Source organism: Oncorhynchus masou, chromosome 21, assembly GCF_036934945.1.
Source record: "Oncorhynchus masou masou isolate Uvic2021 chromosome 21, UVic_Omas_1.1, whole genome shotgun sequence".
NCBI classification, from domain to species: domain Eukaryota; kingdom Metazoa; phylum Chordata; class Actinopteri; order Salmoniformes; family Salmonidae; genus Oncorhynchus; species Oncorhynchus masou.
This window is the reverse complement of record NC_088232.1, coordinates 22513769-22540572: the sequence shown is the minus strand read 5'-3', so window position 1 is coordinate 22540572 and position 26804 is coordinate 22513769. Positions and strand designations below refer to the sequence as shown.

General features: G+C 49.5%; 1 protein-coding gene across 3 annotated transcripts in view; it reads left to right on the top strand.

Moving 5' to 3' along the window:
• The window catches only part of bcl11ba (BCL11 transcription factor B a), a 71201-nt gene extending 46249 nt beyond the window's left edge, over positions 1 to 24952 (top strand). The window contains exons 3-4 of one of the 3 annotated variants that reach the window (XR_010450732.1): positions 19486 to 22633; positions 23490 to 24952. Coding sequence is in view for 2 of the 3 variants with exons in the window: in XM_064927780.1 (XP_064783852.1) it covers positions 19486 to 21518 (2033 nt within the window). In the remaining variant the exon portion in view is untranslated. Of the gene's footprint in view, positions 1 to 19485 lie in introns of all 3 variants that reach the window. The other 2 variants (XM_064927781.1, XM_064927780.1) reach the window with 2 other exon arrangements.
• The last annotated feature ends 1852 nt before the right edge of the window (positions 24953 to 26804 follow it).

Sequence of the window (26804 nt, the reverse complement as noted above, 5' to 3'; positions counted from 1 at the left end):
TCGTGCACTGTCTGGCGATTGGCACTTCCCCAGTAATTGTACATGGAGAGGCTAGCCCCCGTCCACCTCCCTCCCTCCCTATCTCCCTCCCTCCCTCAGCCACATGCAGCCGAGCCAAGCGGGTGCACTGCAGCCTACTATAATAGCCGTGATTTAATTTAGCTATTTAACCTGTAATTCCAGCAATATTTATTGAGGAGCGGAGGGGAGAAAATTGGGCCATTAGCTGGGTGAGGATGAATACATTGAGATGAAAATGAACACTCCTCACTGGTAGTTGACCTTCGCGTTTTGTAGACGTTTTTTTAATAGCGCCGGCCACAGTAATTACTGCAAATTGAATCATAGTGAAAACTGAAATCATTCCGTAATGAGCATTTTTATTCGTTGCTGCACACTAAGGCCGCCAGGGCTGTGTAGTGGTGTCTCTCTCTCCCTCTCTCTCTCTGTGTGTGCGCGTGCACGTGCGTGAGAGAGAGAGAGAGAGAGAGAGAGAGAGAGAGAGAGAGAAAGAGACGTTCATTTACTAGGAGATGGTAAATTAACGTCCTGGCCTCTATTTTATCCTGGATGTGTTCTGTGAATGGTGTCAACCTGTTTCGGTTCTACATGCTTCCTTCTTCAGATAAATGCCATCCTTACTGAACGCTGCTCTCCTCACATCATCATGCCTGAGCATTCCCCCTCAACACGGAACAGTCTCCTGCATTTTGGCTTGTTTGTTTTGTTTGGATAGAGGGATGGAACTGACTGCCTACAGGTCATTCTCCCCCCCTCCCCCTCGCCCCATCTCGTTCTCCTTCTTTCCTTCCCCCTTCTTCTCCCTTCTTCTTCTTCAGATGTTTATTTTTTTGTTGACAGGCTGGAGAAAATGAAAATGGGATGGGGGAAGGGTAATGTGCCAATTTATTTGTCACCATTGTCTTGTGTTTTTTTGTTGTCTTGACGACATATGGCTGCTCCTGTTAGATGTGGGGAGATGCAAATGGGGGGAGTCTGCCTTTAAATGAGGCAGCGGCGCTGACATGAGGCTTTTTGAAGAGCGCACATCACAACACTCCAGGGACCAACAGCAGGGGAGCTCCCACAATGCAGTGCGGCAGGCAGGCAGCTACGTCCCCTTCTCCTTTCTCCAGCCACCCACCCACCCACCTCTTGCCTCCCTGGTTAGAACAGAACAGAGCAGAGCTATACAATGGTATTAATCATAGCAGGATGCAGGGCTGGAGCTGAGTCTTTTTATGTGTACCAAATGGCACCCTGTTTCCTATATAGAGCACTACTTTTGACCAGGGGCCATAGTACTGTACTATATAGGGAATGATTGCCATTTGGAATGCCTTTTAACAGAATGCATACAGTCCTCATTTACCTTCTCCCTCTGCCTCTGTTTCCTGCCCACCAGCAGTCTCTGAGGAGGAAACCAGACATAGGCTACACTGTCGCAAACCCAGATCTGAATTGTGTGTGTGTGTGTGTGTGTGTGTGTGTGTGTGTGTGTGTGTGTGTGTGTGTGTGTGTGTGTGTGTGTGTGTGTGTGTGTGTGTGTGTGTGTGTGTGTGTGTGTGTGTGTGTGTGTGTGTGTGGGTGTGTGTGTGTGTGTGGTGTGTGTGTGTGTGTGTGTGTGTGTGTGTGTGTGTGTGTGTGCGTGTGTGCGCGCGTGTGTGTGTGCGTGCGTGTGTGTGTGTGTGTATGTGTGTGCGTGTGTGCGCGCGTGTGTGCGCGCGTGTGTGTGTGTGTGCGTGTGCGCGTGTGTGTGTGTGTGCGTGTGCGTGTGCGTGTGTGTGTGTGTGCGTTTGTGAAAGAGAGTTTACATTTGTAAGTAACTATAGGTTTAATTTACACAAACACTCACAGACAAAATGAGAAGATTGGCACACACACACACACGCACACACACACACACACACACACACACACACGTGTATATATACTTTTTGTGTTTTTTTTAATGCAAAATGATTGCATTGATATTTAGTTTCCCCCCCAGAATTGAGGAGTATGAAGTATGATATGTGTGTCCCTGCCCACACACAAACACACACACACACACACACACACACACACACACACACACACACACACACACACACACACACACACACACACACACACACACACACACACACACACACACACACAGAAACTTGTCCCTGTATCCCTCTGAGGTGGAGCAGCAACAACCTTGATTAATCCACTCTATCTGGACAGATGGGAATTATGTCTGACAATTATATGTGTTTGATGTGCTCTTCTGGCGGCTTTCAAAATATTATATTTATCACACACACACACACACGCACACACACACGCGCGCACACGCACACACATACGCAAACACACACAAAGACAACACACACACACGCACACACAAAGAACACACACTCACAATCATATACTTGAAATAATATATAAAAAGATGCTAAATTATTACATTGAGGTTCCATAATATTTAGTTCCCCCTTAGAGTTTAGGAAAGTATTATAAAATATATTCTATTTAATTTCAGATTTTGGGCATTCCTGCCCATATTTATAGTTTCAATATTTAAAAACGGATTATTGAACAATTATTAAATGATGAAAATATTTAATAGTCTGAGAGGAAATAAGAATGACAGAGTTTTTTTTATACCTCAATCCCTTTTTAAAAATTTAATGGATGGACGACCCCTCGCTCACAGATCCAGCAGCCAACACACAACGCACTATTCATATCTCCTCCTCTCCCGCTCTCTCCCCTCCCTTCCTGTCTCTCTCTACATTCCTCTCTCGCGCTTTCCCCTCTCTCCATCTTTCCCTCTCCCTCTGTAAGCCATCCAACAGCCCTCCTGCCAAAGATGTGTGTGAACGTGGGCCAAACCAAACACAGGCATGGGGCCAGCCCAACACGGCACGCTTCCACTAATAGAGTGAGAAAGGGCTTCCAGAACCAACCAGGGCTGTTACAGGACGGCAGACTTCTTTACGCTGGATAATGGCTTAATGACAGCCTAAATGAAGTCCCCACAGTAAAAACCAATGTCAGCAAATGAACACCTCATTAGAAGATCCTATAGAGCTTCTTCTCTTCCCGTGCGCAGCTTCCTCATCAGTTTAGCACCCCGATCTTCTATTGTGTTGTCGAAGAAGATCTCTCAAATTCCAGGAGATTTTGTCAACAGCTATTACAATTTGGTTCGGCAGTCCGTAAAAAAAATCCCACTCTCGTTCTCATTCTCTCTCTTTCAAAACACCACACAAACCAAGGCTTATAATGACAAGTGAATGCGAATTTGCCAAATGAATGAAAATGAGTATTCTGGTTTTTTTTCGCCCTCTGTCTGTCTCCCTCCTCTTTCTCTCTCCCTCCTACGACTAAAATGATACGGAGTAATGATTCTGAGCTTTTATTTTCATCTCCTAAATTCGGTCGGATAACAATGAAAACCCAACAGTGGCGAAACTTAGTCGCGGTTATTTTGTGTGATTATCGTACAAACACAGACATCCAATTTACTGCATTCTCCCTCATTTTCATTGCTTGGAGAGAGGAAATGACTGAGATGTGATTGGTTAGACATGTCACAATAGAGGAAGTTAGCTGTGTGAGAAGAGAAGGCTTTGTAAATCACCTGCTTTGAATAACACGATGATCCCGCCAGCCTGCACAGTGATTGGTCAATGTCTCATGTCTCCTTGGCAACTCATCTGTGTTGAGACTATAGGGACTACTGGGACCTCTGTCTCTTTGCTGTGTGTGTGTACGTGTGTATATGTGTATGTGTTCATTCACGTGTGTATAAGTGTATGCCTGTGTGTGTGCATTCAAGCAAGTGTGTGTGTGTGCTCCTAAAGCCCATATTGGCATGCAGCATTTGACACGGCCTGTTTGGAAACCTAAGATTGTTATTAGCCATAATTTCTGGCTAATTGAATCAGGGGCTTAGCGTGGAGCGAGGCTGTGTCCATGGGTGACACACACTGTGGTGTCCCCTCTCTCTCTCCACACTCTTCCCACACTCTCTCCCCTCCCTCTCCCCACACTCTCTCCCCTCTCTCTTCCCACACTCTCTCCCCTCTCTCTTCCCACACTCTCTTCCCTCTCTCTCCCCTCTCTCTCCCCACACTCTTCCCACACTCTCTCCCCTCCCTCTCCCCACACTCTCTCCCTCTCTCTTCCCACACTCTCTCCCTCTCTCTTCCCACACTCTCTTCCCTCTCTCTCCCCTCTCTCTCCCCTCTCTCTCCCCACACTCTCTCCCCTCCCTCTTCCCACACTCTCTCCCCTCTCTCTTCCCACACTCTCTCCCCTCTCTCTCCCCTCTCTCTAACCTCTCTCTTCAACACTCTCTCCCCTCTCTCTTCCCACACTCACTTCCCTCTCTCTTCCCACACTCTCTCCCCTCTCTCTTCCCACACTCTCTCCCCTCCCTCTTCGACACTCTCCCCCCTCTCTCTTCCCACACTCTCTTCCCTCACTCTCTTCCCACACTCTCTCCCCTCCCTCTTCCCACACTCTCTCCCCTCTCTCTTCCCACACTCTCTCCCCTCTCTCTTCCCACACTCTCTCCCCTCTCTCTCACCTCTCTCTTCCCACTCTCTCTCCCCTCTCTCTTCCCTCTCTCTCCCAACCCTGTCTCCCCTCTCTCTTCCCACACTCTCTCCCCTCCCTCTTCCCACACTCTCTCCCCTCTCTCTTCCCACACTCTCTCCCCTCTCTCTCCCCACACTCTTCCCACACTCTCTCCCCTCCCTCTCCCCACACTCTCTCCCCTCTCTCTTCCCACACTCTCTCCCCTCTCTTCCCACACTCTCTTCCCTCTCTCTCCCCTCTCTCTCCCCACACTCTCTCCCCTCCCTCTTCCCACACTCTCTCCCCTCTCTCTTCCCACACTCTCTCCCCTCTCTCTCCCCTCTCTCTTCCCTCTCTCTCCCCTCTCTCTTCAACACTCTCTCCCCTCTCTCTTCCCACACTCACTTCCCTCTCTCTTCCCACACTCTCTCCCCTCTCTCTTCCCACACTCTCTCCCTCCCTCTTCAACACTCTCCCCCTCTCTCTTCCCACACTCTCTTCCCTCACTCTCTTCCCACACTCTCTCCCCTCCCTCTTCCCACACTCTCTCCCCTCTCTCTTCCCACACTCTCTCCCCTCTCTCTTCCCACACTCTCTCCCCTCTCTCTCCCCTCTCTCTTCCCACACTCTCTCTCCCCTCTCTCTTCCCACACTCTCTCCCAACCCTGTCTCCCCTCTCTCTTCCCACACTCTCTCCCCTCCCTCTTCCCACACTCTCTCCCCTCTCTTCTTCCCACACTCTCTCCCTCTCTCTTCCCACACTCTCTCCCCTCTCTCTTCCCACACTCTCTTCCCACACTCTCTCCCATCTCTCTTCCCACACTCTCTCCCCTCTCTCTTCCCACACTCTCTCCCCTCTCTCTCCCCTCTCTCTTCCCACACTCTCTCCCCTCTCTCTTCCCACACTCTCTCCCCTCTCTCTTCCCAAACTCTCTCACCTCTCTCCCATCTCTCTTCAACACTCTCACCCTTCCCTCTTCCCATACTCTCTCCCCTCCCTCTTCCCACACTCTCTCCCCTCCCTCTTCCCACACTCTCTCCCCTCCCCCTTCCCACACTCTCTCCCCTCCCTCTTCACACACTCTCTCCCCTCCCTCTTCCCACACTCTCTCGCCTCCCCCTTCCCACACTCTCTCCCCTCCCTCTTCACACACTCTCTCCCCTCTCTCTTCCCACACTCTCTCCCCTCTCTCTTCCCACACTCTCTCCCCTCTCTCTTCCCACACTCTCTCCCCTCTCTTCCCACACTCTCTCCCCTCTCTCTTCCCACACTCTCTCTCCTCTCTCTTCCCACACTCTCTCCCCTGTCTCTTCACACACTCTCTCCCCTCTCTCTCCCCTCTCTCTTCCCACACTCTCTCCCCTCCCTCTTCCCACACTTTCTCCCCTTTCTCTTCCCACACTCTCTCCCCTCTCTCTTCTCACACTCTCTCCCCTCTCTTCCCACACTCTCTCCCCTCCCTCTTCCCACACTCTCTCCCCTCCCTCTTCCCACACTCTCTCCCCTCTCTCTCCCCTCTCTCTTCCCTCTCTCTCCCCTCTCTCTTCAACACTCTCTCCCCTCTCTCTTCCCACACTCTCTTCCCTCTCTCTCCCCTCTCTCTTCCCTCTCTCTTCACACACTCTCTCCCCTCTCTCTTCCCACACTCTCTCCCCTCACTCTTCCCACACTCTCTCCCCTCCCTCTTCCCACACTCTCTCCCCTCCCTCTTCCCACACTCTCTCCCCTCTCTCTTCCCACACTCTCTCCCCTCTCTCTTCCCTCTCTCTCCCCTCTCTCTTCAACACTCTCTCCCCTCTCTCTTCCCACACTCTCTTCCCTCTCTCTTCCCTCTCTCTTCCCACACTCTCTCCCCTTTCTCTTCTTCCCACACTCTCTCCCCTCTCTCTTCCCACACTCTCTCCCCTCTCTCTCCCCACACTCTCTCCCCTCCCTCTTCCCACACTCTCTCCCCTCTCTCTCCCCACACTCTTCCCACACTCTCTCCCCTCCCTCTTCCCACACTCTCTCCCCTCTCTCTTCCCACACTCTCTCCCCTCTCTCTTCCCACACTCTCTTCCCTCTCTCTCCCCTCTCTCTCCCCTCTCTCTCCCCACACTCTCTCCCCTCCCTCTTCCCACACTCTCTCCCCTCTCTCTTCCCACACTCTCTCCCCTCTCTCTCCCCTCTCTCTTCCCACACTCTCTTCCCTCCCTCTTCAACACTCTCCCCCCTCTCTCTTCCCACACTCTCTTCCCTCACTCTCTCCCCTCCCTCTTCCCACACTCTCTCCCCTCTCTCTTCCCACACTCTCTCCCTCTCTCTTCCCACACTCTCTCCCCTCTCTCTCCCCTCTCTCTTCCCACTCTCTCCCCTCTCTCTTCCCTCTCTCTCCCAACCCTGTCTCCCCTCTCTCTTCCCACACTCTCTCCCCTCCCTCTTCCCACACTCTCTCCCCTCTCTCTTCCCACACTCTCTCCCCTCTCTCTTCCCACACTCTCTCCCCTCTCTCTTCCCACACTCTCTCCCCTCTCTCTTCCCACACTCTCTTCCCACACTCTCTCCCCTCTCTCTTCCCACACTCTCTCCCCTCTCTCTTCCCACACTCTCTCCCCTCTCTCTCCCCTCTCTCTTCCCACACTCTCTCCCCTCTCTCTTCCCACACTCTCTCCCCTCTCTCTTCCCAAACTCTCTCACCTCTCTCTTCAACACTCTCACCCTTCCCTCTTCCCATACTCTCTCCCCTCCCTCTTCCCACACTCTCTCCCCTCCCTCTTCCCACACTCTCTCCCCTCCCCCTTCCCACACTCTCTCCCCTCCCTCTTCACACACTCTCTCCCCTCCCTCTTCCCACACTCTCTCGCCTCCCCCTTCCCACACTCTCTCCCCTCCCTCTTCACACACTCTCTCCCCTCTCGCTTCCCACACTCTCTCCCCTCTCTCTTCCCACACTCTCTCCCCTCTCTCTTCCCACACTCTCTCCCCTCTCTTCCCACACTCTCTCCCCTCTCTCTTCCCACACTCTCTCCTCTCTCTTCCCACACTCTCTCCCCTGTCTCTTCACACACTCTCTCCCCTCTCTCTCCCCTCTCTCTTCCCACACTCTCTCCCCTCCCTCTTCCCACACTTTCTCCCCTCTCTCTTCCCAAACTCTCTCCCCTCTCTCTTCCCACACTCTCTCCCCTCTCTCTTCCCACACTCTCTCCCCTTTCTCTTCCCACACTCTCTCCCCTCTCTCTTCTCACACTCTCTCCCCTCTCTTCCCACACTCTCTCCCCTCTCTCTTCCCACACTCTCTCTCCTCCCTCTTCCCACACTCTCTCCCCTCTCTCTTCCCACACTCTGTCCCCTCCCTCTTCCCACACTCTCTCCTCTCCCTCTTCCCACACTCTCTCCCCTCTCTCTCCCCTCTCTCTTCCCTCTCTCTCCCCTCTCTCTTCCCACACTCTCTTCCCTCTCTCTCCCCTCTCTCTTCCCTCTCTCTTCCCACACTCTCTCCCCTCTCTCTTCCCACACTCTCTCCCCTCACTCTTCCCACACTCTCTCCCCTCTCTCTTCCCACACTCTCTCCCCTCTCTCTTCCCACACTCTCTCCCCTCTCTTCCCTCTCTCTCCCCTCTCTCTTCAACACTCTCTACCCTCTCTCTTCCCACACTCTCTTCCCTCTCTCTTCCCTCTCTCTTCCCTCTCTCTTCCCACACTCTCTCCCCTTTCTCTTCCCACACTCTCTCCCCTCTCTCTTCCCACACTCTCTCCCCTCTCTCTCCCCACACTCTCTCCCCTCCCTCTTCCCACACTCTCTCCCCTCTCTCTTCAACACTCTCTCCCCCCTCTCTCTTCCCACACTCTCTTCCCTCTCTCTTCCCTCTCTCTTCCCACACTCTCTCCCCTCTCTCTTCCCACACTCTCTCCCCTCTCTCTCCCCTCTCTCTTCCCTCTCTCTCCCCTCTCTCTTCAACACTCTCTCCCCTCTCTCTTCCCACACTCTCTTCCCTCTCTCTCCCCTCTCTCTTCCCACACTCTCTCCCCACTCTCTCTACCCTCTCTCTTCCCACTCTCTCTCCCCTCTCTCTTCAACACTCTCTCCCCTCTCTCTTCCCACACTCTCTCCCCTCACTCTCTCCCCACACTCTCTCCCCTCCCTCTTCCTTCACTCTCTCCCCTCCGTCTTCCCACACTCTCTCCCCTCACTCTTCCCACACTCTCCCCCCTCTCTCTTCCCACACTCTCTCCCCTCTCTCTCCCCTCTCTCTTCCTTCTCTCAACACTCTCTTCCCTCTTCCCTCTCTCTTCCCTCTCTCTTCCCACACTCTCTCCCCTTTCTCTTCCCACACTCTCTCCCCTCTCTCTTCCCACGCTCTCTCCCCTCTCTCTTCCCTCACTCTTCCCACCCTCTCTCCCCTCTCTCTTCCCACCCTCTCTCCCCTCCCTCTTCCCACACTCTCTCCCCTCTCTCTTCCCACACTCTCTCCCCTCTCTCTTCCCACACTCTCTCCCCTCTCTCTTCCCACACTCTCTCCCCTCTCTCTTCCCACACTCTCTTCCCACACTCTCTCCCCTCTCTCTTCCCACACTCTCTCCCCTCTCTCTTCCCACACTCTCTCCCCTCTCTCTTCCCACACTCTCTCCCTTCTCTCTTCCCACACTCTCTCCCCTCTCTCTTCCCACACTCTCTCCCCTCTCTCTTCAACACTCTCACCCCTCTCTCTTCTCACACTCTCTCCCCTCTCTCTTCCCTCTCTCTTCCCACTCTCTCTCCCCTCTCTCTTCCCACACTCTGTCCCCTCCCTCTTCCCACACTCTCTCCCCTCTCTCTTCCCACACTCTCTCCCCTCCCTCTTCCCACACTCTCTCCCCTCCCCCTTCCCACACTCTCTCCCCTCCCTCTTCCCACACTCTCTCCCCTCTCTCTTCCCACACTCTCTCCCTCTCTCTTCCCACACTCTCTCCCCTCTCTCTCCCCTTTCTCTTCCCACACTCTCTCCCCTCTCTCTTCTCACACTCTCTCCCCTCTCTCTTCCCATACTCTCTCCCCTCTCTCTTCCCACACTCTCTCCCCTCCCTCTTCCCACACTCTCTCCCCTTTCTCTTCCCACAATCTCTCCCCTCCCTCTTCCCACACTCTCTCCCCTACGTCTTCCCACACTCTCTCCCCTCCCTCTTCCCACACTCTCTCCCCTCTCTCTTCCCACACTCTCTCCCCTCTCTTCCCACACTCTCTCCCATCTCTCTTCCCACAATCTCTCCCCTCTCTTCCCACACTCTCTCCCATCTCTCTTCCCACAATCTCTCCCCTCTCTCTTCCCACTCTCTCCCCTCTCTCTTCAACACTCTCTCCCCTCTCTCTTCCCACACTCTCTCCCCTCACTCTCTCCCCACACTCTCTCCCCTCCCTCTTCCTTCACTCTCTCCCCTTCCTCTTCCCACACTCTCTCCCCTCTTCCCACACTCTCTCCCCTCTCTCTTCCCACACTCTCTCCCCTCTCTCTCCCCTCTCTCTTCCTTCTCTCAACACTCTCTTCCCTCTTCCCTCTCTCTTCCCTCTCTCTTCCCACACTCTCTCCCCTTTCTCTTCCCACACTCTCTCCCCTCTCTCTTCCCACACTCTCTCCCCACTCTCTCCCCTCTCTCTTCCCACGCTCTCTCCCCTCTCTCTTCCCTCACTCTTCCCACCCTCTCTCCCCTCTCTCTTCCCACACTCTCTCCCCTCCCTCTTCCCACACTCTCTCCCCTCTCTCTTCCCACACTCTCTCCCCTCTCTCTTCCCACACTCTCTCCCCTCTCTCTTCCCAGACTCTCTCCCCTCTCTCTTCCCAGACTCTCTCCCCTCTCTCTTCCCACACTCTCTCCCCTCTCTCTTCCCAAACTCTCTCCCCTCTCTCTTCAACACTCTCACCCCTCTCTCTTCTCACACTCTCTCCCCTCTCTCTCCCCTCTCTCTTCCCTCTCTCTTCCCACTCTCTCTCCCCTCTCTCTTCCGACACTCTGTCCCCTCCCTCTTCCCACACTCTCTCCCCTCTCTCTTCCCACACTCTCTCCCCTCCCTCTTCCCACACTCTCTCCCCTCCCCCTTCCCACACTCTCTCCCCTCCCTCTTCCCACACTCTCTCCCCTCTCTCTTCCCACACTCTCTCCCCTCTCTCTTCCCACACTCTCTCCCCTGTCTCTTCCCACACTCTCTCCCCTCTCTCTCCCCTCTCTCTTCCCACACTCTCTCCCCTCCCTCTTCCCACACTTTCTCCCCTCTCTCTTCCCACACTCTCTCCCCTCTCTCTTCCCACACTCTCTCCCCTCTCTCTTCCCTCACTCTCTCCCCTGTCTCTTCCCACACTCTCTCCCCTCTCTCCCCTCTCTCTTCCCACACTCTCTCCCCTCCCTCTTCCCACACTTTCTCCCCTCTCTTCCCACACTCTCTCCCTCTCTCTTCCCACACTCTCTCCCCTCTCTCTTCCCACACTCTCTCCCCTCTCTCTTCCCAGACTCTCTCCCTCTCTCTTCCCACACTCTCTCCCCTCTCTCTTCCCAAACTCTCTCCCCTCTCTCTTCAACACTCTCACCCCCTCTCTCTTCTCACACTCTCTCCCCTCTCTCCCCCTCTCTCTTCCCTCTCTCTTCCCACTCTCTCCCCCTCTCTCTTCCCACACTCTTTCCCCTCCCTCTTCCCACACTCTCTCCCTCTCTCTTCCCACACTCTCTCCCCTCCCTCTTCCCACACTCTCTCCCCTCCCCTTCCCACACTCTCTCCCCTCCCTCTTCCCACACTCTCTCCCTCTCTCTTCCCACACTCTCTCCCCCTCTCTTCCCACACTCTCTCCCCTGTCTCTTCCCACACTCTCTCCCCTCTCTCTCCCCTCTCTCTTCCCACACTCTCTCCCCTCCCTCTTCCCACACTTTCTCCCCTCTCTCTTCCCACACTCTCTCCCCTCTCTCTTCCCACACTCTCTCCCCTCTCTCTTCCCACACTCTCTCCCCTTTCTCTTCCCACACTCTCTCCCCTCTCTCTTCTCACACTCTCTCCCCTCTCTCTTCCCACACTCTCTCCCCTCCCTCTTCCCACACTTTCTCCCCTCTCTCTTCCCACACTCTCTCCCTTCTCTCTTCCCACACTCTCTCCTCTCTCTCTTCCCACACTCTCTCCCCTTTCTCTTCCCACACTCTCTCCCCTCTCTCTTCCCACACTCTCTCCCCTCTCTCTTCCCACACCCTCTCCCCTCTCTCTTCCCACACTCTCTCTCCTCCCTCTTCCCACACTCTCTCCCCTCTCTCTTCCCACACTCTCTCCCCTCTCTCTTCCCACACTCTCTCCCCTCTCTCTCCCCTCTCTCATCAACACTCTCTCCCCTCTCTCTTCCCACACTCTCTCACCTCTCTCTCCCCTCTCTCTTCCCTCTCTCTTCCCACTCTCTCTCCCCTCTCTCTTCCCTCTCTCTTCCCACACTCTCTCCCCTCTCTCTTCCCACACTCTCTCCACTCACTCTTCCCACACTCTCTCCCATCCCTCTTCCCACTCTCTCTTCCCTCTCTCTTCCCACACTCTCTCCCCTCCCTCTTCCACACTCTCTCCCCTCTCTCTTCCCACACTCTCTCCCCTCTCTCTCCCCTCTCTCTCCCCTCTCTCTTCCCACACTCTCTTCCCTCTCTCTTCCCTCTCTCTTCCCTCTCTCTTCCCACACTCTCTCCCCTCTCTCTTCCCACACTCTCTCCCCTCCCTCTTCCCACACTCTCTCCCCTCTCTTTTCCCACACTCTCTCCCCTCTCTCTTCCCACACTCTCTCCCCTCTCTTTTCAACACTCTCTCCCCTCTCTCTTCCCACACTCTTTTCCCTCTCTCTTCCCTCTTTCTTCCCACACTCTCTCCCCTCTCTCTTCCCACACTCTCTCCCCTCTCTTTTCCCACACTCTCTCCCCTCTCTCTCCCCACACTCTCTCCCCTCCCTCTTCCCACACTCTCTCCCTCTCTCTTCCCACACTCTCTCCCCTCTCTCTTCCCACACTCTCTCCCCTCTCTCTCCCCTCTCTCTTCCCTCTCTCTCCCCTCTCTCTTCAACACTCTCTCCCCTCTCTCTTCCCACACTCTCTCCCATCTCTCTTCCATCTCTCTTCCTACACTCTCTTCCCTTTCTCTCCCCTCTCTCTTCCCTCACTTTCTCCCCTCTCTCTTCCCACACTCTCTCCCCTCCCTCTTCCCACACTCTCTCCCCTTTCTCTTCCCACACTCTCTCCCCTCTCTCTTCCCTCTCTCTTCCCACACTCTCTCCCCTGCCTTTTCCACACTCTCTCCCCTCTCTCTTCACACACTCTCTCCCATCTCTCTTCCCTCTCTCTTCCCACACTCCTCCTTCCCTCTTCCCACACTCTCTCCCCTCCCTCTTCCCACACTCTCTCCCCTCTCTCTTCCTCTCTCTTCCCACACTCTCTCCCCTCCCTCTTCCCACACTCTCTCCCCTCTCTCTTCCCACACTCTCTCCCCTCTCTCTTCCCTCTCTCTCCCCTCTCTCTTCCCACACTCTCTCCCCTCTCTCTCCCCTCTCTCTTCAACACTCTCTCCCCTCTCTCTTCCCACACTCTCTCCCCTCTCTTCCCTCTCTCTTCCCACACCCTCTCCCCTCTCTCTTCCCACACTCTCTCCCCTCTCTCTCCCCTCTTTCTTCCCACACTCTCTCCCCTCTCTCTTCTCACACTCTCTCCCCTCCCTCTTCACACACTCTCTCCCCTCTCTCTCCCCATCTTCTCTCTCTCTCTCCTCTCTCTCCCCACTCTGTCTCTCTCTCTCCCCATCTTCTCTCCTCTCTCTCCCAACTCTGTCTCTCTCTCCCCATCTTCTCTCCTCTCTCTCTCCTCTCTCTCCCTACTCTGTCTCTCTCTCTCTCCCCACTCTCTCTCCTCTCCATGCAGCAGCTGTTTCACAATGGGAGTTTGTCCCATGGAAAACAAGATCATTACTCTCTCCCTTACTGCTTCTTTAAAACTCCCACCAACTCAGGGAGAAGAAGCCCACATTCTCTTCTCGTTATACTTAGGGAACTTTTCTCTCTTGGAGAAGTTGAGTTTTATTCTTTACTTTCTTGGGCTTGGTATTAAAGTGAGAAATGGTCGTGGTGAAATGGAAGTCTGTTCTTGGGAGAGTAATGGTAAAGTGGTATCTGTCTGTCTGGTTGAGGGAGACTGTCAGTACAGAGGTTCCTCTCTACAGTGTGAGAGGATGTGATATCTTTATTGGCGGTGAAGCTTGAAGTTTTCCTTCAAGTCACGATCCAAGTCCAACCATTTCTGGTTGTGTATCAGTTTTTTTCAGAATGTATGCGTGTGTGAGAGCAGTGAGTGAGTGAGTGAGTGAGAGCAGTGAGAGCAGTGAGAGCAGTGAGTGAGAGCAGTGAGTGAGAGCAGTGAGTGAGAGCAGTGAGTGAGTGAGAGCAGTGAGAGCAGTGAGAGCAGTGAGAGCAGTGAGTGAGAGCAGTGAGTGAGAGCAGTGAGTGAGTGAGTGAGTGAGTGAGTGAGTGAGTGAGTGAGTGAGTGAGAGCAGTGAGAGCAGTGAGTGAGAGCAGTGAGAGCAGTGAGTGAGAGCAGTGAGTGAGAGCAGTGAGTGAGAGCAGTGAGTGAGAGCAGTGAGTGAGAGCAGTGCCGCAGGTTTTTTCTCTCTCCCACTCCCTCGTTCTCTCCTTTTTTTCATATGGAAATGGGAAATAATGGGGTGATTAAATAGAGCTGTATATTAAAGTACAGCTGACATTAGAATTAGCATAATGTGCTCTCGCCTCGGGCTGCATACTTTATTTGCCATCTGCGTCGGACTCCTTCCCCCCGGGAGGGCACACACTGAACACTCCTCAATAAACTCACGGCCCACTCCACTACCTCCCTCCGTCACAGGGAGTGGATGCTGGACAGAGGCAGACAGTCATTCTTCTTAATTGTGGGGTGGAAATGAATTAAATGAGCATTCGGCCCCCTGATGACTTCTGTTGTGAAGAAGTTCGGACAGTAAAGTGGAGTGTGTTGTTTACACCCAGGCAGTTTAAAGCAAAAGGGAGAGAGATAGAGAGAGGGAGAGAGAGATGGAGAGAGAGATCAAGAGAGGGATGGAGAGAGATGGAGAGAGAGAGATAGAGGGAGAGATAGAGAGAGAGAGATAGAGAGAGATAGAGAGAGATATAGAGGGAGAGAGAGATAGCGGGAGAGATAGAGAGAGAGATAGAGGGAGAGAGAGATAGAGAGAGGGAGAGAGAGATAGAGGGAGAGAGATAGAGGGAGAGAGAGATAGAGGGAGAGAGAGATAGAGGGAGAGAGAGATAGAGGGAGAGAGAGATGGAGAGAGATGAGAGAGAGAGATATGGAGGGAGATAGAGATAGAGAGAGAGAGATAGAGAGAGAGATAGGGGGAGAGAGAGATAGAGGGAGGGAGAGATAGAGGGAGAGAGAGATAGAGAGAGAGATAGAGAGAGGGAGAGAGAGATAGATAGAGAGAGGGAGAGAGAGATAGAGGGAGAGAGATAGAGGGAGAGAGAGATAGAGGGAGAGAGAGATAGAGGGAGAGAGAGATGGAGAGAAGGATGGAGAGAGATGAGAGAGAGAGATATAGAGGGAGATAGAGATAGAGAGAGAGATAGATAGAGAGAGATATAGAGGGAGAGAGAGATAGGGTGAGAGAGAGATAGAGGGAGGGAGAGATAGAGGGAGAGAGAGATAGAGAGAGAGAGGGGGAGAGAGAGAGAGAGAGAGGGAGAGATATAGAGGGAGAGATATAGAGGGAGAGATATAGAGGGAGAGAGATCGAGAGAGATGGAGGGAGGGAGGGAGGGAGGGAGGGAGGGAGGGAGGGAGGGAGGGAGGGAGGGAGGGAGGGAGAGGGAGGGAGGGAAATAGATAGATAGAGGAAAAGAGAGATAGATAGAGGAAGAGAGAGATAGATAGAGGAAGAGAGAGATAGAGGGAAGAAGTGGTCAAAGAGGGGCAGGTGTAGAAAACAGATGCCTTGGTTGTTTTTCAGTGTTTTTTGTTTCCTTTATGGAGCATTAGGGCTTTGAAAAGGACTTGACCATAAAACAACATGGAGGGGGAGGGAGGGGTGGAGAGAGGAAATATGGGAGGGGGTTGTTGTCAGGTGAAGTAAGGAAAGTGTGTTGGGGGGGTTGAGGAGTTTGTATGAGTGGGGGTGGAATAATGTATTGGTGTGTGTGAGAGGGCTTCAGCGAATTGTTTGTGAGTGTGTGTGTGTGTGTGCGTAGTGGGAGGGGGGGATAGTTTAATGTTGGTGGAATGGGGAAGGGGAGAGAGGGAAAAATGGGCTGGGTGTTGGCAGAAGGTGGGGTGGGGGGGGTAGGTTAATGCGTAGCCCTTCAAGAGTCCTGAGATGCCTGAAGCGGTGTCTATGTGTGTGCGTGCGTGTGTGTGTGTGTGTGTGTGTGTGTGCGTGCGTGTGTGTGTGTGCGTGCGTGATAGAATGTATGCTGTGTCCACTATAATTAAGTGAAAGGGTTTACAGGGCCAGAGCTTCAGTATTGAGGTGAGCAGCTGTTCCTTGTCTTTTCCTTAACACACATCAGACACACACACACATACAGTAACACACGGATGCACACACACACACACACACACACACACACACACACACACACACACACACACACACACACACACACACACACACACTCACACTCACACACACACACACACACACACACACACACACACACACACACACACACACACACACACACACACACACACGTCAGCCAGCCATTAACATATCATAACTTCCCCACACAGCTCCACGTATAGCAGGGAAAACGCTTTCACACTCAGACCTTTTCAATGCAGCATTCGTCTAAGTGCTAGGAGACATGGCAGGTTTAAAAGTTTTCTGTCCAGACAGATTGATTGAGCCATTCTTTGAGCTGACACGCAGGTGACGATAATTGATAGGATGCAAATCTTAGTGTTAAAGGGGGGAAAAAATTGCAAAATTGTAAAATTGTTTTATATGAACGTTAAGGTTACAGTGTAGTATACGTTTTAAGACATTTTCAGACATAATGTAGAAAACAAGTAGTTGTGTGTATCGTACACTTTTGAAGGTTTCCTTTGGTCTGTAGCACTAAAATCAAATATAGCCATGTGAGATTTTCTTAACGGATGTGCATTCTAAAGGCACACGATTCGCAATTTTACATAAATGCAACCAAAAAAATGTTTTCATCATAAGAAGCCCTATAACATATTTGTTAGATTATTTTATTCATACAATAACAAGACGGATTCACATGTCTGTGACCTGAATTGACTTTTATATTCTGAGTCGGACATCCCTGTTACATCTGCATTGTGTCGCGTTGCTCACTGTCCTTTCTCTGCAGCTCTCGACCCTGTGGACCAATGACAGGCTAAACTCATTTGACACACTACATTGTAGAACAGTGGGACACTCTGGCCACTCAAATGGCGTGTTTGATCTGGGAAATATGTTTCTCGATCCTTTGTGAGTGGAGTATTTCACACCTCTTGTACATACACTCAGGCACAAACCTCTGAATCAAAACCCGAAACAATTACAGCAGCATATGTTTTCCTCTGTATTCTGAACTTGGCGCATTAGGTCAAAACAGCAAGCTTTCATTTAATAAATGAAACTAATTTCCAAGAGCACAATTACCATTTCCCACTTCATACGTGTGTTTTCCCCCAATCCCCTAGGAGTGTGGCGCCCTGTGTTTAGCATCCGTATCCACTGTACGGGCTGGATATTCTGCTTGTTTGTGTCGCTGCGGTAACGAGTCCCCACAGTAACGAGTCCCCTTTGTATTACCAAACTGCATGTGTAACTCAGAGGCTGGGCCTTCAATTAGTCATGCTGGTTAAAGGTAGAGAGCTATGCCGAGCACCAGGCCTAGTACCCCCCCCCACCTCTCTCTCTCTTTCCTCCTCTCTCTCTCTCTCTCTCCTCCTCTTTCTCTCTCTCTCTTTCCTCCTCCTTTCTCTCTCTCTTTCTCTCTCTCTCTTTCTCTTTCCTCCTCTCTCTCTCTCCCTCTCTTTCCTCCTCTCTCTCTCTTTCTCTTTCCTCCTCTCTCTCTCTCTCTTTCCTCCTCTCTCTCTCCCTCTCTTTCCTCCTTTCTCACTCTCACTCTCACTCTCTCACTCTCACTCTCTCTACTCCAGCAGTATTGGTTTAATCACAGCCAAAGCTCTGTTTACACTTTCCAATCCCTATTGATCTTAGAGGAATCACCAAGGGAATCAGGACAAAGCAGCTTTTGGGTTTAGTTCCTAAGATATGTGCTTTGATAGATGGATGTCTGTCTGTGCTGGTTGAATTGTCACATTTCCATCCTGAATTTGTGTGGGTGGAATGGACACAGGGCATATTTTCACATGTTCAGGACAGTGAACCAGGGAGGCCTTAGTTGTACTGTAAAGTCAATGATGACAGAGTCAATATTTGAGCCCTCGTCTTAATGTGTGTGGAGAGTTATTCCATTTAGTGACTCTCCCTTTGCAATGTTGAGCAATAGACACGGCGAAAGAAGTTATACCACTCTTGGGATTTATTTTATTTTATCCAACCTTTATTTATGCTCGAATTCCCATTGAGGTCACGATAGAAACATGGAAAACATCACCCAAGATTTTCCTCAAAAGCTGTGAAGTATCATCTGCCATGAGTTCTTCAGTTTGCGTCTAGAATGACACAAAGCACCCTGTGGATGTCAGTTAAATACCAATGACTTCAATACCAAAATTACAACCCCAAAACCAGTAAACATTTATGTTTCAATCTCTCCATCCGTATTCTCCCTCTATTAGCAGTGATTTGTCTTGATGCACCAGTTTCCTCCCTTCCCGTTTCCTCTTTTTTTCTTTTATTTGTTCCCTCGCGGCACTGTGCCTTTATTGGTTGGAAAGTGATAAGAGTTCCTTAAATCACACTTTAAGTTGTACTTTCCTACTATAGAGCCATATTACTTTGGCGTCTCTTGTCTCGGTGACGATTAAAGTCCCTCTGCTTGGAGGACTTCATGGGTTTTAAAGACAGACACACACACACCACACACACACACACACACACACACACACACACACACACACACACACACACACACACACACACACACACACACACACACACACACACACACACACACACACACACACACACACACACACACACACACAGAGAGAGAGACAAAAACGTGCACACGCGCACTTGCATGGTGTAATAATTCAACGATTTGTAAGGAGGAGAGATTAAAGAGCACTTAAACCGGTGGATACAGTGTTCCCACCTCGGCAGTCCAATCCACAGTCACTATGGTAATGCACTTGTCAAAAGCCTGATAAGTGCGTCCCATTTATGTGACAACATGATGTTTCCACCACTAGAGGTATTAGGCAAATATGATGCGGATAACAAAAGTGTGTCCGACAGTTCTTTCTCGGCAAAGTTCCACTCTTTGTATGAATGAACACGTGACCAGGTGATGGCCACGTTTCTCAGCGGTGACTTTCCCGTCCTGCGAATACAGCTGTCAGACATCCACTTGTGCTTGAACCGTTTTACTCTGTCATTCTGTTCTCCTCATGTGAAATATACTTTTTGTAAGGAGCTACGGCACCTGAAATACGAACACACTCACCACAAATCCATTTAAAGGAGAACACCACTCAAAAACATTAGTCCATTGGTCCGCTGTTGATGCGGTCCCAAAATGTTTTGCATGTTAGCATTTACGTTTTCAGGATGTTGGACTTTCAAGAAGTGTCACTTGCCAGATCATCATGAGGATGCATTTTTCGCCATCATGATGACGTGACGCTTGATTTTTACTGACTTCCAAATACCTTCATACACAAATCTAAATCAAATTCCTCAGATAGATGTAAAGCCACTGCCATTTAATGAATTGTAAAATATGTTTTAATCATTTTCCTTTCTGGTGTGTGTTCCTCCTGTGTTGCAGGAGGAAGGGATGAGCCTTCAAGCTACATCTGCACCACGTGTAAGCAGCACTTCCCCAGCGCCTGGTTCCTTCTACAGCACGCCCAGAACACCCACGGCATCCGCATCTACCTGGAGTCCAACCCCTCCAGCGCCTCGCTCACCCCCCGCATCACCATCCCCGGGCCCCCCATGGGCCAGGACTCCATCCCCCAGTCTCCCCTCACCAATTTCCTGGGAGAGAGCAGCCCCTTCCACCTGCTGAGGATGACCGGGCCCATGCTCCGAGAGCCCCCTCCAGGCTTCATGGAGAACCGCGGAGGCCTCCCCAACACACCTCCCTTCGTCAGCCCCCCACCCCGCCACCACCTGGACCCCCACCGGCTGGAACGCCTTAGTGCCGAAGAAATGGGGCTCATCTCCCAGCACCCCAGTGCCTTCGAGAGGGTGATGCGGCTAACGCCGATGGCCATCGAATCCCAGTCCATGGACTTCTCCAGGCGGCTCCGGCAGCTGGCAGGGAACAACAACGTGGCCACCCCTCCTCTGTCGCCCAGCCGGGTCAACCCCATGCACCGCCTGCTCAACCCCAACCCCTTCCAGCCCAGCCCAAAGTCTCCCTTTCTCAGCACCCCGCCCCTGCCGCCCATGCCCCCCAACAGCACCACCCCGCCCCAGACGCAGGCCAAGAGCAAGTCATGCGAGTTCTGTGGGAAGACCTTCAAGTTCCAGAGTAACCTGGTGGTCCACCGGCGGAGCCACACCGGGGAGAAGCCCTATAAGTGTCAGCTGTGTGACCATGCCTGCTCCCAGGCCAGCAAGCTGAAGAGACACATGAAGACACACATGCATAAGTCTGGTTCCATGACAGGACGGTCTGACGACGGGCTCTCCACCACCAGTTCACCGGAGCCGGGCACCAGCGACGTGACAGGAGAGGGCATGAAGAACCGAGATGGAGACTTCAGGGGTGAGGGCGAAGAGGAGGAAGAGGAGGAGGAGGAAGAGGAGCCGGAGAACGAGAGCAGGCCGGAGTCAAACTTCAGCATGGACAACATGGAGTTCTACCGTAACCGTGAGAATGGCTCCAAGCCGCCATCAGACGAGAAGAATGCCCTCTCTCTGGGCAAGATGGTGGAGAGCGTGGGCCTGAGCACTATACAGCAGTACAATAACTTGATAGTCGACAATCGTAAAAATCGGATGCTCTTCTCCAAGAGGGGGTCCGACGGGCAGCGGGACACTGGGGATGAGGACTCTGTGGTGGGAGAGATGGAGAGGGAGCACCATCACCACCAGATGGAAAGGGACCACCAGAAGCCCACGGTCAACGGCAGGAACTGTGGCTCCGGCGACTCTTTCTCAGGCCTGTTCCCCCGCAAACCCACTCCCATCACCAGCCCCTGCTTGTCCAACTCCTCCAATAAAAGGATCAAGATTGAGAAGGACCTGGAAATGCCCCCGGCGCCCCTCATCCCCTCCGAGAACGTCTACTCCCAGTGGCTGGTGGGATACGCTGCCTCACGACATTTCATCAAAGACCCTTTCCTGGGCTTTACCCACTCCAGACAATCTCCCTTTGGCACCTCCTCTGAGCACTCGTCTGAGAACGGCAGCCTGCGTTTCTCCACGCCTCCCGGGGACCTCCTGGATGGCGGCCTGTCGGGGCGCAGCGGCACAGCCAGCGGGGGCAGCACTCCTCACTTGGGGGGCCCGGGACCTGGCCGGCCCAGCTCCAAGGAGAGCCGACGGAGCGACACCTGCGAGTACTGCGGCAAGGTGTTCAAGAACTGCAGCAACCTGACAGTGCACCGGCGCAGCCACACGGGAGAGAGGCCCTACAAGTGCGAGCTGTGCAACTACGCCTGCGCCCAGAGCTCCAAGCTCACCCGCCACATGAAGACCCACGGGCAGATGGGTAAGGAAGTATACCGCTGTGACATTTGCCAAATGCCCTTCAGCGTGTACAGCACTCTCGAGAAACACATGAAAAAGTGGCACGGGGAACATTTGATGACCAACGAGGTCAAAATTGAGCAAGCCGAGAGAAGCTAAGCCAGATTTTCCTATTTTGCCTCTTTCGCCACACATTGACTTATATATTTAAAAAAACAAAAATACAAAAAGGGGTAGCTGGATACTCTTTTTCTTAAATATCGAATTTTGGGTTAATTTTATGTTTTTGCCTGAGAAACTGCCAACCGAGAAAAACAATTAAACAAACAAACAGATATTAACAGCACCAATTGAAGCCGATCTAAACTGCCTCATTTGGCTAAAGATCATTTTTAATGGTCGGTCAGAGGCTGAATTAAATGATAACATATGTGGAGCCTTTAACTGTGCAATAATTTCTGTATTTATTGGATTTTGTAATATTTTGGCATGTGCAGGTACGTTTTTATTTAGTCATTTTAAATTTGTTTTACTTTTTATTTTAATTGCTGGGATTTGATTTGTATTATTTTTCAACCCAGAGGATATCCTGAGATTTTTTTGCAGACAAAAAAAACAAACATTTGAATACTCTAGGCCGCTGCTCATAGGAAATTGTATATTTAAAGCTACACGTGTAATTTCTTGAAGAGAAGCCAAATTGACTATTTTAATTTTTAGAAAGCATAACTGAGAAAGCTATTTTTTGCTTGTTATACACGACAGGATATACACACGCGGACAACAATCCTTTGGCGTTGTGGCGCGAACTGACTTTAAACATGTCAATCTAATTAGATATGTAGCACTGAATGTCAATTATGACGGTCAGTCTAAAGTGAACAGAGGTTCACAAACCCTGCCTCTTCCCAAGTAAATACATTTATTAAAAAGAAGGAAGAAAAAGAAACCGGTTACAACAAAGGCAGCTGCTTGGCGGTACCTAGTACCAACCCGGACGGAACACGCTAGAAAAACAGAGATACTGCTTATGTATTCCTAAAGAAGCCCCTCACAGTTCTCTCACACTGTTTACATGTAAACAAGCCTGTCCTAAACTCACCATAACTCATCCTAAGCACAACATACCTGCTGTGACAATGCAAGTACTGATGTTTTGTTTTGTTTTGTTTTTTTTGTTTTTGTAAAATCTTTTATCACACAGTTGTAGGATGGCTAAACCGTCGGGCTAAACTGCGCAGCTTTATAACGAGAGAGAGCAGGGAGATCTTAGGGTGAGCTATAGGGCCTCTTTCCTCTCCTTTATTTTCCCATTCACCCCCCCCCCTCATTACCATTCCGTGGATGAGTTGAACACACATGCCCATGCCCACCGATTACACCCTCCCCCAATCCCCCTGTCTCTGATACTCACTCCCTCTCACTCCTCTGCCAGCTGACGATTAAAACACCCAGTACTATCACTAGCTCCCTGTCGGACACTCAGCACAGAGTAGCATCACAGAGAGTCTCATCACCCTCAGTCTCAGTCAGGCTGCAGTACCTGGTCAGCCATTTCAAACTGCATTACGATAGACGCATACTTCAGGGACGCTGTGTCTTTTAAATGTCCCTCTTTCCCCCTGTTTTGATCACCATTCATATTTAATGTTACTCTTGGTAATCATTTTTTTTTTGTAATCAAGTCCATATGTCATCTACTGCATTGTTCAGTTTAGGAAGGGGCTGTGGGTAGTGGTGGTCACAGCCGTGGCGGATTAGAATGACATAAAATGGATTTAAATATTATTGCTAATAACTATTACATTCAGTGACAATGTTTATGAAATCACTTGAAAACAGCCCTATGCATTTTGTTCTAGAAATATCTAGCAATCGTTTTGAAAATGAATTTATACTGTATAGTAAAAACTCTGATTGTATAGTGTGCCATAGTCAAAATGTTTATGATGTTGACTTTTTCTTCTGGATAAAAATGGTTAAGTCCCCTGTGAGACAGAACCAGTGGAAGTTACTTAGTGATATGCAGACCAGTAAATTGCACAGTTCTAGATACATACAGTGTCTGTAGAAGTCTGTTGAGCTTGTGCCCAAACAGTAAGTCTATTTTTTCTTTCTTTCCTCATTCAGGGCTCCCTGTGATGTGTAGTTGAACGCATTCTGAGAGAAGTAGCAACTCTGACACACACAGAATGCACAGCTGAGTGAGCTTTTTAGGAAAGATTTTTCGGTCTTCAGCAAGCACCAACCTTTGCCCAAATCACCACTCCCTGTTATTTTGAATAATGTACCCCGTCCTACCCCCTGTTCCGATCCCCCTCAAGTTGACCTTTGACATCCAAGTATTTTTTTTTTTTTACAATTTTTTTTTTTAGAATTGAGGTAAAAATATGTCATTGAGAAGAAATAGAAAAACATGAACAGCTATTTGCAGATGACCCGCACTTTATGATTTGTCTATTTTATTTTATTTTACACACAAAAAAGAAAAAGAAAATTGAAAATACGGCTTCTGAGCAAGAAATGACTTTGACTGGATTTATTCGGCCAGGGTAACGGGTTCTAGAGTTTGGAATCAGTTGAGATTGAAGTGCTAGCATTGCTATAGGCGTGGCTTTCCCAATGCTGGCACTATAAAAATGAGAAATTAATTTATTGGGACAGGTTTTATACTGCCATTCAATTTGACATGAGTGTGCCTTGAATACTGATCTTCCTATTCACCGTCTCTCAAGACAAATGCAACACTTTTGTGAAGCAAAGGAATTGAACATAATGAAAACAATGTATCAAATTTATGCGTCAACTTAGTTTCTAATTTGATTATGAAATGTCAATAGAATATCAGAGATTACTTAAAAAAAAATTAAACAAAGCTGCATTTAGGTTAGGAGTACTCAGCACAACATTGGTGTGTCTGTGTGTGTATATATGTATGCATATGTACATATAAAGGCACAAACCTATATATAGATATATATCAAATTCTTCACTTCAGGACAAGACTGCGTCCCTAGATAGAAACATGGTCAGAGTGGATTGTTATACCACACAATAGTCAAGGAAGAGACTGGACAAAAAAATCAGGAACTGCAGAAACAAAACAAAAAATAATTTAGTGCACTCTGTCTTAAAATACGTTTACAGTATTGAAACAAGTACAAGGGTCAAATAATAATTGTGTGTATGTGTGTTTTTAAAAAAAAGTATTTTTTTTTTCAAGTTTGCTTATACCGTTTCTCTGAATGCCATAGTGGCGATGTGTATATTGTTTTTTTGGTGACGGGGTTTTAGTATATATAAATATACTGTATATGAATATATATTACATTTTTCTTGTTTACTGTAAAAGTATACCAGTATTTGTAATATTGGAGAATGCCTGGGCATTTTACAAAAATAGAAAAAAATGTTGTTTTTAAATTTTTATTTTGCAGTCCAATTTAAATTGTGGGTCTCTTAAAATGTTTTTGTCACTGTACCTGTAAAAGTCTTAAGTTTTAGTAACTTTTATTCTGCCTTGGGTGTAATAATAATAATTTAAAAAAATGAATAAAAAAAAGTGAAATGTAACAAACTTGGATGGGGGGGGGGGGGGGCAGCTGATGGACGTTCTGGAAGTTTCCCTTGTAGAGACTATGGAACATTGTTATTGCTTTGCAGGAAAATACTGACATTCCTGATCTGTATCTATTGATCTTCTCCTGGAATGGATATTCTTCATGGCTGGTTTGAAATACATGTGTAGGCACTTGCTGTCGTTCTACAGAAGCTTGTATTTTTTAACTTGTATGTGCATCCTTTGTGAAGAGGGGTACTTTAAGTACCTGTATGTCATTATCTTATTTGGGGGAGGGGGACAACATTGCAACTTCAAGATACAACTCACAGGCTGCCACGATATATTTTCTTTCATTTGGCAGGATAAAATAGTGCAAAAAAACCCCTGATGAATTTGTATTGTTGAAATGAATCTTATTGTACAGAAGGGAAATAAAAGGTTGTTTGACATCCTTTTAGCGACAAAAATACACAAGTAGATGTTTTTGTTTACTATTGTATTGGTTGTACATATTGTTCTATGATTACCCAGACATGTTTTGTTTTCATTTTTTATTTCATTCTTATTATAGTTTGTGTTCCAACTGGCACTGGCAGTGACCTCCCCTCTTTGCGGTCATCTTAGCTACCCTTTGACCCTTGACCTTTGTGACCTGTGTGTCAGTTGTACAGGCACCTGACCTGCCTCCCCACAGGTTTCTCAGCATGAGAAGAATAGAGCACAAATACAAACTGTTACAATTCCAAATGTTTTGCTCTTTTTTTGTCTCTTTTTGTTTCCTGTAAATGCTAACTCTTCTGATATGTCCCTGCTCTGTCCCTTCAGTCAGAGAAGGAACATATATAGCGTGTAGAAAAAGACACAGACACACACATATATAGAAGAAAAACAGAGGAAAGTCTCTAATGAAGTGCAGGGACATTATATATCTGGATACCACAGTTCGACTCCTACACATACGACTCACAGAACCATGTAGTGTACACAGAGCAGCCTTGGCTGGATACGATCAAAGCTACAAGCTACATTCGCCTCAAACCATAAGTTATAACTACAGGCAGTTAGTAGCTACTGTACCTGACCACGATACGGACACCTATCAATCAGTCAGAACCAGGGTGTGTATTCGAAACCTGCTCACTTAGATGTACAGAACGGTTCTCCAACTGTTTAGCTGCACAGAGCTCCCATATCTGTGCTTTATCATCTTTTGAAATGTTTATGTTTCCTTTCAAATATTGGTGCTTTGATATGTGCTAAGAGCTATGTCCTGTTGGCTGCACTGTTTGTCCGCCCCTGGGCACCGTAGACAGAACACCAAGCAGAGCTAAGCTCTGCTGTTGATTGTGTTCACTTTGTGTAAAGACATCTTCATGGAACACTGCCCTGTCTGTGGGTGTATTCAGTTAGTTTTCCTTCACAGAGGTTCAGGTCTAATAGGCTATGCAGATAGCCCCTCTACCAGAGAGACAGAGTTGACGTTAGTACGAAGGTCCTGATTATGAAATGGCGCTTTGCTGCTGTTCACTCTTTAGGTTTCACATTCCATAATTTGACTATTTCCTTTTAGAAATGTGTCTCATGTTTGTATTTAAAGAATAATACAGGGTTGGGTTGAGGACATGGAAAAATCTGTCATTTTTGATATGTAGTAATGTCCGGATCGGGACATACAGGGGGAGGGCTGGAGGCGTTGACTAGGGATGTTATGCTGTGTGTGATGTCAATTTATTTAAATACATTAACTGATTCTTTAGGCTGCGATTGGCTGTGTTGTCTATGATGTCACTGAGGTGAGGACAGCGTTCCGTCGTTCTCAGGCCTGATGAGTCCAATGCCATTGGTTCGTTACAGTAAACATGATATTCAGACACCACATGGCC